The sequence below is a fragment of the Camelus dromedarius genome, chromosome 1, assembly GCF_036321535.1.
Source record: "Camelus dromedarius isolate mCamDro1 chromosome 1, mCamDro1.pat, whole genome shotgun sequence".
In the NCBI taxonomy this organism is placed as follows: Eukaryota; Metazoa; Chordata; class Mammalia; order Artiodactyla; family Camelidae; genus Camelus; species Camelus dromedarius.
In genome coordinates this window covers 12,620,643-12,633,068 of record NC_087436.1, presented here as the reverse complement: position 1 = coordinate 12,633,068, position 12,426 = coordinate 12,620,643, and the positions used below count along the sequence as shown (strand labels likewise).

The 12,426-nt window shown below is 32.8% G+C and overlaps 1 protein-coding gene across 2 annotated transcripts in view; it reads left to right on the top strand.

Annotated features, from left to right (window-relative positions):
- The window catches only part of RBM46 (RNA binding motif protein 46), a 42,190-nt gene extending 29,981 nt beyond the window's left edge, over positions 1–12,209 (top strand). For both annotated transcript variants that reach the window (XM_064488082.1, XM_064488053.1), the window contains exons 5-6: positions 4,962–5,021; positions 11,845–12,209. In XM_064488082.1, the coding sequence (XP_064344152.1) occupies positions 4,962–5,017 (56 nt within the window). In that variant the 3' untranslated portion in view covers positions 5,018–5,021; positions 11,845–12,209. The remainder of the gene's footprint in view (positions 1–4,961; positions 5,022–11,844) is intronic.
- The last annotated feature ends 217 nt before the right edge of the window (positions 12,210–12,426 follow it).

Genomic DNA, 12,426 nt, shown 5'->3' with positions numbered 1-12,426 from the left:
CAACATGTGGGTATTACCAGTCTTTTAAATTTTGAATATTCTGGTTAGTATATATTGCTGTCTCATTGAGATATAACTATATCACTGTTTAGTAATGATATTGAGCATCTTTTAATAGGATTATAGGAAATTAAGATATCCTCTTGATGAAGTCTCTGTTGTTTTAAATCTCTTGTCCCTTTATTGCATGGAGTTGCCTGTTTTTTTTTCTTATTACTTAAGATTGTAGCCCTTTGTTGGATATATATTTTACAAATACCTTCTTCCACTTGGTGGCTTACCTTTCTGATCTCTTCACGATTCACTTGGAAAAGAACAGAAGCTCTTAATTTTAGTATGATTCAATTTATCCATCTTTTAAAGGTAGTACTGTTTGTGCCCTGCTTAAGAAATCTTTGCTTACCTTGAAGTGATGAAATATTCTCCTAATTATCTTTTAGAAATTTTTTTAATCTTTCAAATTTAGTGAGGTGTGAAAATTGTAGGTATATATGCGTGTATACACACGTGCACACAAACATAGCTGTGTTTGGTAGAGAATATCTTCCTTATCTTTTTTTCTTCTTCGCAATTATCATGACTCTTCTCAGCCCTCCTGTTTCTCTATGAATTTTACAATCACATTGTAAATTTATACCAAAAATCCTACTACAAATTTGATTGGAATTGAATTGAATCTGTGGATCAATTTGTGAAGAAATGACATTTTTATAGTATTGGGCCTTCTGATGCATGAAAATTATAGATTTCTCCATTTATTTAGGCTTTCTTTAATTTCTTTAAACATTCAGTAGTTTACTGTGTAAATATTTCCTACATCTTTTGTTAGATTTCTAGCTATTTAATGTTTTTCAATGCCACTATAAAAGATGCCTTTTAATTTCGATTTCTAGTAGTTCCTGTTTATATGAATATAATTTAATTTTACATATGAAATAAAACTGTTTATTTGATCTAATGGTTTGACTCCGCTTTGTTTTAAATTCTCTACATACACAGTCACGTCAAGTGCAAATAGCTTTTTCTTCCTTTCTATTCCTACACTTTTCTTTTTTTTCTTGCCTATTTTACTGGCTAGGACCACTAGTCCGGCATTGAATACAAATGGTGATAGAACATATCCTTGTAAACATTCAGCATTTCTCCATTAAGGTATGATGTTTGCTGTGGTTTTTTATTATAGAAGTCCTTTATCACATTAAGGATAGTCCCTTCTATTCCTAGTTTGCTAAGAGTTTTTTTTTTAATGGGTGATAAATTTTATTAGATGCTTTTCTGTATCTATTTAGATAATTATATCATTTTTGTCTTACTATTTTAATGTGGTGAATTGCATTGTGTGATGTTTGAATGTGACATCAGTCTTGCATGTGAAATAAACCCGGTTTGGTCATGGTACATTATCCTTTTTATGTAGTGCTAAATTTGAATTTTGATATTTTCTTTAGGATTTTTACATCTGGTGTTACATCTGTTATTCTCCCACAGTTCTGGAGGCAGGCAGTCAGACATTAAGGTGTTGTGGGGCCACGCCCCCTCTGAAGCTGGTAGGGGGGAATTTCCTTGCTTCCGTTAGCTTTTCTTGTTTGCCAGCAGTCCTTTAGCTTGCTGGCTTGCAGATGCATTACTCCCAGCTCTGCCTCTGGTGGATATGGTCTTCTTCTCCCTGTCTGCCTCTGTGTCTTCACATGTTACTCTCCGCTCTCTGTTTCCCTGTTCCTGTAAGGATGTCAGTTGTATCAAGATAAGGGTCCACCCTACTCCAGTCTGACCTCTTCTTAGCTAATTACTTTTGCAATTACCCTGTTTCCAAATAAAGTCACATTTTGAGGTATTAGGACTTCAGCATATCTTTTTGGGGCACACAGTTCAATTCATATATTAGGGCAGGTCAGTAATCATCTTTAAATTTCTTTAGCTTTCATGATTTTTGGTCTGCTTATTCTGTTACTAGGAGAGGGTAATGAAAATCATACATTATGACTACAGATTTATCTTTTCCTCCTTTTGAGTCTGTCAGATTTTGCTTGATATATTTGGAGGTTATGTATTAGGTGCATAGACATCTAGAATTGTCAAATTTTCTGGTGAAGTGTATCTTTTATCATTATACTATGTCATTTTATTTCTGTGATGCATTCCTGCCTTAAAGAATACTATTTCTGATATTAGCATAGACTTTTAAGCTTTCTTCTGGTTAGAGTTGCATATATATTTTTTTTTCATTTTTTAACTTTTCCTTTTCCTGTATCTTAGCCTTAAGATGAGCACAATATATAGTTAGGTTTTGTTGTTTTTGCCATTGCTTGTTTTTGCTGAAAGTCTGTGTTTTGAATGGTCAGCTTGCATTGAATGTACTTACTGATGTGCTTAGAATTAAGTATCTTATCTTGCCATTTGCGTTCTATTCCTTGTCCCTGTTCTGTTTCCCATTTCTCCTTTCTTGCCTTCTTTTGATGGATTCTTTCTTTGCCTTTTTTTTTTTTTTTCGTTTAGCTGTATTAGTCCTAGAATCTTTATTATACTTTTAGTGATTACCTGGAGACTCCAAAGTGTATTCTTAACTTACTAAAGTCTAATATTAATTAGTGCTTTTATTCCATTCCAGACAATACAAGGACTTTAGTACACTTTAATTTTTAAAATTTTCTCTTCCAATTTGTATAGTGTCTTGATATTTCCATATGTCTTAAACCTATGTTTTAACTCCCTACATACCTAATTATAGTAGTATTTAGTTAATATATATTTGTATTCAATTATCATTTACATATTATTTCCTCTGCTCTTTATTTTCTCCTGTATCACTCAACTTCCACTATGATTATTTCTTTATTCTGTCAAAGAACATTCATTTGTGCTTTCTTTGGTATGAATATGCTTATGGCAGATTACCTCAGTTTTGTTTGCCTGAGTCTGTCTTTAATTCATTTGCCTTTTGAAAGGGTATTTACTCGATTAGTAGTTATTTTCCTTTAATTCTTTGAGATTATTAGTTCCATTTATGTCCTCTGTCTTTGTTGTTCCTGTTGAGAAGTCAGCTGTAATTTGCTTATCACTCCAATTCTGTTGTAAACTCTGCCCTCTCTGGCTACTTTTAATGTTTTCTTTTTATTTGTGATTTTCAGAAGTGTTACTAGATAGATTTATGTGTAGTTTCTTAGTTTAACTTAATTGGGACTTTCATCACTTCTAAAATCTGTGGATCAATGTATATCACTTGTTTTAGAAAGTTCTAAACTATTCTGTTTTCATATATTGCTTTTATCCTGTTTTCTCTTTCCTTTCTATATGGTTCTCCAATCACACATATGTTAAGATCTTTTTACTGTGTCCTACGTATCTATTACGTTCTTTCTGTACTTCTCCATTCTTTTGTATATTTGATCTGCATATTTTCTTCAGGCCTGTCTTTCGGTTCTTGAATTTTTTTCATCTGTGTCTCACATGATAAAGACATTCATTTGGATTCATTTCTCAGTCCTAAAATTTCATTTGACTCTTTTTTATGATTTCCACTTTTCCTCCAAAATTTTAGTCGTATTTTTCACTTCCTTGAGCATATTATCATAATTAGTTTAATACCCAGTTGTGAAAACATTACATTTCCTATAGATGTGTTACTGTTGATTTTTGTTTCTGGTGGTTTTAGGGCATATTGTTTTATCACTTTGTATGACTGGTTAGTTTTGACTGAATATCAGACACTGGATATGAAAAACGTGGAGATAATTTAAAAGCTAACGTGCAGCAGCGTGTTTATTCAGAGACGTTTTATTTTTGCTTCAGAAGGGGAATCAAAGGATTGGCAGTCCCAGATGGCCTTAATTCAGGCAGGGAGTGAGAAGGTTTGAATTTTGCTGTAGCCATCATTAAAGTTGGTCCACTTCTGGATTAGTTTTGTTCGGGGTTCCAGACATGTCTCATCAGTAGCTCCTCAGCTCCAGTCTTTGTCCACCGGTCCTCAGAAATGCGTCTCTCTCTTGCCGTCTTCCCTTGCCTCTCAGATCCCTCTTTGGAACTGGCCAATCCTTCTAAGGTAAACACAATTCCAAAGATATGCACATCTCTGTGGGTTTCCTTCTTGTCTAAGATCATAGCCCCGCAGTTGTCTGTCTTGGCCATTCCCAGCCCTTTCAGATAGGCAGCTCTGCTTTAATAACTGTCTGCATACTCTGGTTCTCATGGGGAGGGTTGATTAGTGTTACCTATTTCATGATGTGAAAATCAGAAAGTAATGTGACTATTTTTTTCTGCTGAGTTATAATCTTTAAGGTGGCTGTTCAAAAGTCTACAGTTTTATGGGACTTATAAAACATTTTTCATTTGTTCATACTTGCATGCAGTTTCTTAGCATGAATTTAGGTGTACATACCTACCAGAAAGCTGTAAGGCACGTGAAGAGAGAGCCAGTGAAAAGGATGGATGTCCAAAGTTGTGTTGTCCTATATATGGTTAAGTTAGGCTTTGAGTAGACAAAGTTTAGCTCTTAATAAGCAAAATGTTTTTTTAAGTTTAGTATTATTTTGGCCATTAATTTATTTTTAAGACAAAGCAAGGGTATTGGTTTTTTTTCAAATTCACTTACATATTTTGACTGCTTATCAAAAACTGGGCAATCTCATTTGTTTTTAAAATCCTTTTCTTATGTTATTAGTAGAATAGTACTTCTTAGAAAAACAACTCATGAGGACTTATTTTGTATAGAAAGGTATATGTATTTCTGTTAATGTATTAACTCATGATTTTCATTCCAACAACAAAAATACAGTTCTCTTTGTTCATCTTTGCAGAACTTTGGAAATAACTATTTATCACTTGTTTCTTTTCCTCTAAGTTTATTTTCATATTTACTGATCAAAAACTTTGTAACTAAAGTCATCAAGGATTCCATACACTTCCAAGACAGGGATAACATTAGTCTGCAGACTCAAATTCTTTTCTGTCTTCACTACTTACAGACAGGGAACACAGTCTCTTCAGCCTGGACCTATGTAGAAGAATTTGGAGAAAATAAGCAGGTAAGAAAAAGTCTCAGGAATATTAAGTGATATGTTTAGTTTTCAAAAGCCAGTTATAAAGTATTCTTCTTATGGTTTTAAGAAGAAACATTTTAAATTGTCCAGTGAAACCTTGTGAACATTTTTGATTATTATGGCTTTTTAATTATAGACTCATTAAGCAGTTTTAAAAAGTTAAACTGGTTTTCATATTTCAGTTCTTCTCAAAACTTTTAACATGTACATTGTGAGCCACGAAGATGGCAAACAGTATTTTACGGTAGATGTAGTTGGAATGAGTGTATTATAAGTAGATTACCCAGAATTTCTCAAACTTACTTGAAAATTGAACCCTAATTTTTTTCAAACTTACTGAACCAAAATTATTATTGATACAATTTAGAATAAAAGTTCTGTTTATTAGGATTCACTGTTTAGTTTTTCCAGCATGGTACTGAGAAGGAAGGATAGTTTTAGGAGGAAGTTAAAAGGTAGTTTATATTTTTAATGAAGATTATTACTATCCAAATTCCTTTTTATGTGTAGAGGCAAAAAATGTAGTTCCTTGGGTAGCAATCCACATGTTCCTGAGGAAGTTAATTCATCTTTCTGTGCCCCAATTTAATCCTTGTTAAAAAGAAAAATAATAGCACTTATCTTGTAAGGCTATTGTAAGGATTAAATAGTACCCATCTTGTAAAGTTATTTTTGACACTTAGTAAGTGCTCAGTAAAGATTAGCTGTTATTAATATAACTTACACTTCAGATACAAAGAAATACATTTATTATGCTTGAAACTTAAAACTGTTTAGATCTTAAATCTTAGCATAAAAATTCAAATATGTGATGCTATGGTCCAAACTACCTTTCCTACAAGTTTTTATAGTTCAAATTTTGAATTATGAGGACTAATTTACTGATGGAAATGAAACTTTGAAGAGAGCTGCTATCTTTCCTGAGGCTTTTATGTTCTCATCACTTTTGCTCAGATAGTTTTTCTGTTGAGCTACGGTTTTTGATCTGTACTGAAGCCTAGTTTACTACAGCTCAGATCATAATTTTCCCTTTCATAGGCTAGTCTTTTATTACTCTCTTTCCAAACGGTATAGAAACTAGCATTAAAAGGAATCTGACATATGAATCTCTTAGTACAGAGGTAGCAGACTGGAAGCTCTAGATATGGCTTGTTTGGTCTCGAGTTTTTTGAAAGGAAAGCAAGTAGGCTTCGTTTCGGTACAAATAGTTAGACACCTGTTGTTTTACGTTCGGTCCTTTCTGAGTTCTTTTTTTGGTTGTTACATCTTGGTCTCTGAAGGCATTTGAGTTTGTAATTGCTGTGCTTAACATTTTAAGAATTTTTCTGATTTGTTTTTCATGTTTTCCCATTATATATTATCCCTATTAAAAGTTCTTCCGAAAATGATTTGCAGAGTTCTTCAGTGAAATAATTGTTTCTGTGGTCAAGTGTGGGAAGACCCATGTACTGTATACTCCCCTTGGAAAATCATGTTAGCATATTGAACAATTGTAATAGTAGTCTGCCTAGCTGTTAAGCCCAAACCCATCTTTCCTAAAATTTTCCCAAGATTTTTTTGGCTGAGGGATTTGTTTTGAGGTACTTGAATTGTGTGATATATAGTTTGGAAAACACTTAAGGTAACCCAAAGAAACACTTGGGATTTCTTTATAATTTTTTTGAGGTATAATTGAAATACAGTCAAATGCACATATTTGAAGTGTACCCTTTGGTCAGTTCTGCTTTATACATCTGTGAAATGACACCCATGTTCAAGAAAATAAACATTTCCGTCACCTCTACTATAACCCATTCCTTCTCCTACCCTCTTTCCCAGGCAACCACTGAACTGATTGCTGTCACTATAGTGACGTTAGTTTGCATTTGCTAGAGTTTCAAACCCTTGTTTTTGAAAATTTAAATTATAATCTTTAAATACTTTAGAATCAAACAGCTGTGATTTCTTAAAAATAAAAGCACAGATATCTGACAGTGTATGTTTGTGATAGTTGTTATAAAGTACCAAAGTTTCACAGTAAGGATTTATTGCTCTTTTAAAATTATATTGGAAAATACATTTTAAATTAAAAATAATTTACTTAAAAACAAAACCAGATGATTTTCTCCAAAATTGAATCTAAAAAAATATAATTGCTCTAGTAAAAATAGAGAACTAACTAGAACTTTATAAGGAAGCAATTATAGACAGAAACTTTCTTTCTTATCCAGTTATCTGTTACTAAGACTAGTATACTCAAAGCCTCCTATAAATCATCTTAAAACAGAAATACTGACCTACGCTATTCTGTGGGCCTAGTCTTAAAAAAAAAAAAATTGGTTACTTCAATTCTACTGTTTGCCCTTTCCTGTCAGTCACCTGATAGGAAAAGTAAGTAGAAAATAAAAATAATTTTTCAAAATTTAATTATCATAGTACCCTTTCCCAGTAAATGAGTAAATGAGTAAAAATGCCAGTGAATTTGATAACACTAGTGTATTCTGACTAAAGCATCACTTAAAAATTTTTAGTTACTGATTTAAAAATATTTCCTAGGTTATAAGATGCTTAATAATTAGCAGTTCTGAAAATTCTTTCCTCTCCTTTATAGTTAGCTTTTGATTTTCTATACTAGGACAGAAAGTACAAAATAATAAATGATGAATATTATTTATATTCTAATATAGATGATTTTTTTCTCTGTGTTAAATCCAGCCATATTTTATGTTCTGGGTGTATATAATAAATGCCGTTAAAAAATGTTTGTTTTCCAGATGAAATTCAGTGGTTCAGTAAGTTACTGAGTTATTACAGTATGGCTGTTTGAATGTTAGAAATGGAAATAATAAAGTGTGAAATGAATTTTTTTCAAAAATGTTCATAAAGATCTTACAGAAATTTAAAGAAATGTTTAAAATATGTATTAAAGGTATAGGAAAGGTATTTCATCAATCAATATCAGATGCTTCGCCCTCATACATTGGTGTTGGGAGTGCTTAAATGGTATGTAGCTGCCTTGGAAACAGTTGGCAGTACCTCAAGAAGTGAAACCTAGAGTTTACCATATGACCCAGCAATTCCATTCGTAGGTACGTACTCAAGAGAATTAAAGTCACATGTCCACACAAAATCTGGTGCACATTATTCCTTAGCAGCATCATTCCTAACAGATGAATGGATAAACAAAATGTAGCCTCTTCATACAATGGGTATAAAAAGAATGAAGTTCTGATATATGCTATATGGATGAACCTTGAAAACGTTATGCTGAGAAGCCAGTTTAAAAAGACCACGTAAATTGTATGATTCCATTTATATGAAAAATCCAAAATAGGCAAATCTGCAGAAACAGAAATTAGTGGCTGCTGGGGCTGGAGGAGAGGGAATGGGGAGTGACTGCTGGTAGATACAGAGTTTGTGCTGAGGGTGATGAAAATGTTCTGGATAGTGGTGTTGGTTGCACATCTTTGTGAATATACTAAAAATCACTGAATTGTACATTTTAAAAAGGTGCATCAAAAAAGAAGGGGTGGATGTAAAGGTGGAACTCTAGAGGGTGGAGCTAACAAGGGGAAAAAATCCAATTATGAGGAATTTACTCTTTTATAGAAAATTTATTCAAGGAGTATGTGGTCAGAAACAAGCTAAAAGAAAAAGAGCCAAAATTAATATGAGAAGACGCTTTCATTGAATTCACTTTGAAGTCTCTATTAAGGGTTTTCTCCTTCTTTATGTGAAACAGAAAAGCAGCTAGAGAATCTGTGATATTTGGTCAATATGTGTAAGAGAATTAGAAACAAAAAATAAGACAAATAAAGAGATAAATCAGCATGCATCCATTGCTTAGATTTCCTTAAGGAACATTGTGGTGGTATTTGTCTCTTGTGTCGGACAGAGGAAGGGAGTAGCCTGCATTATAATCGCTAGAAGCGGGACTGGCGAGCGGCTGTGAATGTGCTGCAGGCCTCTGCGCTGTTCTCCTGTCAGATGTGGTGCCACAGTTACCACTCACTTTCCTGCCCCTTCCAGACACAGCTTCAGGATTCTTTGGAATCCGGAGTCCTTTTAGCCTTTACTACCTGATTGGAGTTGGCACTGAAGGTTAAGCCTGTTTACTAGTCTTTACATAGATCAGTGTTAGTCTATGAAAATATTTGTTTTCATTCAAAATATAAATGTGAAATTTTAGAGGATTTGATCAAAATGCTGTTGCTAATAATTATATTAAAGCATTATAATGGAGCAAGTAATACCTTTTTTGCAAAAGAGTCTTTTCATCAAATGAAGTACTACATAAAAGTTTAGCATATAAAAGCAAAGGAATGCAGAGCTGGGTGGTTGAAATGAGAAGTGTGGGGGTGGGTAGGTGCAAACAAAAGCCAGGTAGCCTAAAGCACCATCTACTTTATTTCCATCCCCCTGCTTACAGCAGCCTTTTGAGATAGTTTCTCTCAACTCAGTTTTGAGAAGATTGCCAAAGTAAAATGCTTGATCAAGTGGCAGTAATACTTTCCTAGGAATTGAGAGGCCTAATTTAACCATGGTGGTATGGAACACTTAGTCAGCCATTTTTTTGTCTATATCATTCTTCAGTGAAAAAGATGGTTTGAATTAGGGACTTCTGAGGACTCAACTCTTCTTCGTTTAATATTTTGATTTGGAAAATTTGATTAGCCAAAAGCTTTATTGATATCAACAATAAAAAGACAAAACCAATAAGAATGGTCAAAGGGCTTGAACAGATACTTCACTAAAGATGTTCAAATGATCACTCAACACATTATCGATCATAAGGGAAATCCAAATTAAAACCAAAATGAGATACTGTTTCATATCACTGGAATAGCAGTGATTAAAAACACTGACAATATCAAATGTTGGTGAGGGTGTGGAGCAACTGGAACTCTCATATATTTTATTGATGTGAGTGTAAAAATGGTCACATTAGAGCACTGTTTGGTAGTATATATCCCTACCCTATGACCCAGCAATTCTACTCTACTGTTTACCTCAAACAAATGAAAATAGATAACCCACAAAAAGACTTGTATAAGAATGTGTACAACAGCTTTATTCATAATATTTAAAATTTAGAAACATCCCAGATCTTTATCAACAGGTAAATAGATAAAGGAATTATGGTGTATTCATACAGTGGAATACTATTCAACAATAAAAAGGAACAAACGACTGATAAACACAACATGAATGAATCTTGGAAATTATGTTGAGAGGAAGAAGATAGACATAAAAATACTTTTAAGAAGTACATTTTATATGAAGTCTAAGAATGGTCTATAAACTATGCTTATCATGATAGAAATCAGAAAGTGGTTGCCTCCAACAGAAGGGCTCTTGACTGGAAAAGAATAATGGGAACGTCTAGATTGATGGATATGTTTTTTATCTTGTTTTGGGTGTTGGTTACATAGGTTTATATAGTTATCAAAACTCATTGAAATGAGCACGTAGGATGTATGCATTTTATGGTATGTAAATTGTTCCTCAATTTAAGAAGTGTTAGGCAGTTGAATAATTCCCAGTGTAAAAATTAAATTCTGAAACTGGCTCTGTATTGTTCCCTTAAGAAGGGGAAAGGGGAGTACAGAGCCCAGTCTAAGGCTGAAACGGTGGGTTTGAAGAGCTAAGGATGTTCATTGGGAAGAAAAACCAGGGGTGGGCTAGTAAGTATATGCTAAGAATTTTAATTCATTTATTGATTTGTTGTTTCACAGAAATCAGTGATGCTTTCTGAGTTTTATTGTCAGTGATACATCTATTGTATGTTAGAGGAAAACATGATTCATCAAGGTTTATCTCACTAGTTACTAAGTTTGATATGTATTCCTATTTTCAAATCACCCAGATATTTTTCTGAAATATTTAGATTCTTAGATTGTTGAAAAAATTATGTTGAAATGCTTAAAAACATCAGAAGCCGTTTGTTTCCTAATCTTTGTAGTATTGTGGGGGGGGGATTTTTTTCTCTTAATTTATTATCCTCTATGGATAAAGTCATCAAAGAGAACTTTTAATTTTATATTTTTGTTTACTCTCCTTAAAAATGTGAGAATACAGCAGTCCATTAATGTATTTTTATTTTTATTTCTTAAATATTTTTGTCTTTTTTAAGGCTCTTTTTAATTTTTTTCTTTTAATTTACTTTTTTTTGGGGGGGAGGGGGAGTTGATTAGGTTTCCTTTAGTGTATTTTTAAACTGAAGGTTTACAGGAGGAGAATATCAGAAATACAAATTTTCAGACCTAATAAGCACTCTGCCGGTAGTCAGTTGTCTATCTTCTTTGTGAAATCTTCCTCAAAGGTCTCTCTTATCCATGTTTCATGAATAAGCTGCGTTACCTCTTGAGGGGATAGAAACCTAAAGTAAAAGTGACTTCTCTGAAAGCTACGTTTCCCCACCTCCAGAAGTAACTATTTAAAGATCTGCTCTTCTAAATAATGTTGTCTATGAGCACACTGTTAAAATCTGAAGAGCTGGTTGTATCATGTATATATGGCTGATAAAGAATCGACTGTATTTGTGCGATAATCTTTAGAAGGAGAGAATCCTTGATTTATCCTACTTTGGATATTAGAAAGGCAAATGGTATCAAAGTAATTCCTTACCCATTTCAAAATACTGAAAATATTTTGAACTGGATGCCTTAAATGTATTTATGTCTTCTTGGAAAAAAGCTGCTTTTAATTAATCTTATCGTACCATTAATACAAATAAAAAGGTTAAAAATTATTTTAATTGGTTTTACAATGCTAGAAATTAAACCTATATTTAACTGATTTTTAATTTTTCCATTTTTTTCTTAACTAGGTCCTTTCTGATGTTGCTTGAGCTTATTCTCCTGCAGTTGATCTCATTCCTGTTGGCTTAATATTAAGTCCATGACAACACTAAGTTAACGCTCACGTTTTAGGCCTCATTTATAGTACCAGGGAAATACAGAAAAAATTTTACCTGTACATTAGATGACTTAATTTCTTCCACTCCTAGAAACACCATAAGTTATATAAATAATCATTTTATAGTCATTTTCACACCCTTGGCTTACTCTACACTAAAGAACATAGTGAGTTTTTGGAAAGTGCAGGATTTACAAATTTGGCCTTTAATACTCACACACATCCATAAACATAATTAATGAAGCAAGAAATTATTGGTACAGAAGATGAATGTTTATTGTGGAACAGTAATATTTAAAATATTGTTTTTAAAAATTTGGTTTAATTTTGGGTTTCCTATACTATAAATTGATAATGGTTTCTTGAAGTTTATTTTATAAAACTGACTTACTTTACTGTTTTAAGGTACCAATAGGATTCTAATGTTAAATTGGTTTGTTGAATTGTATAAATGTTTATGTTAGTATTTAAATAATGAAATATTAGACAGTTT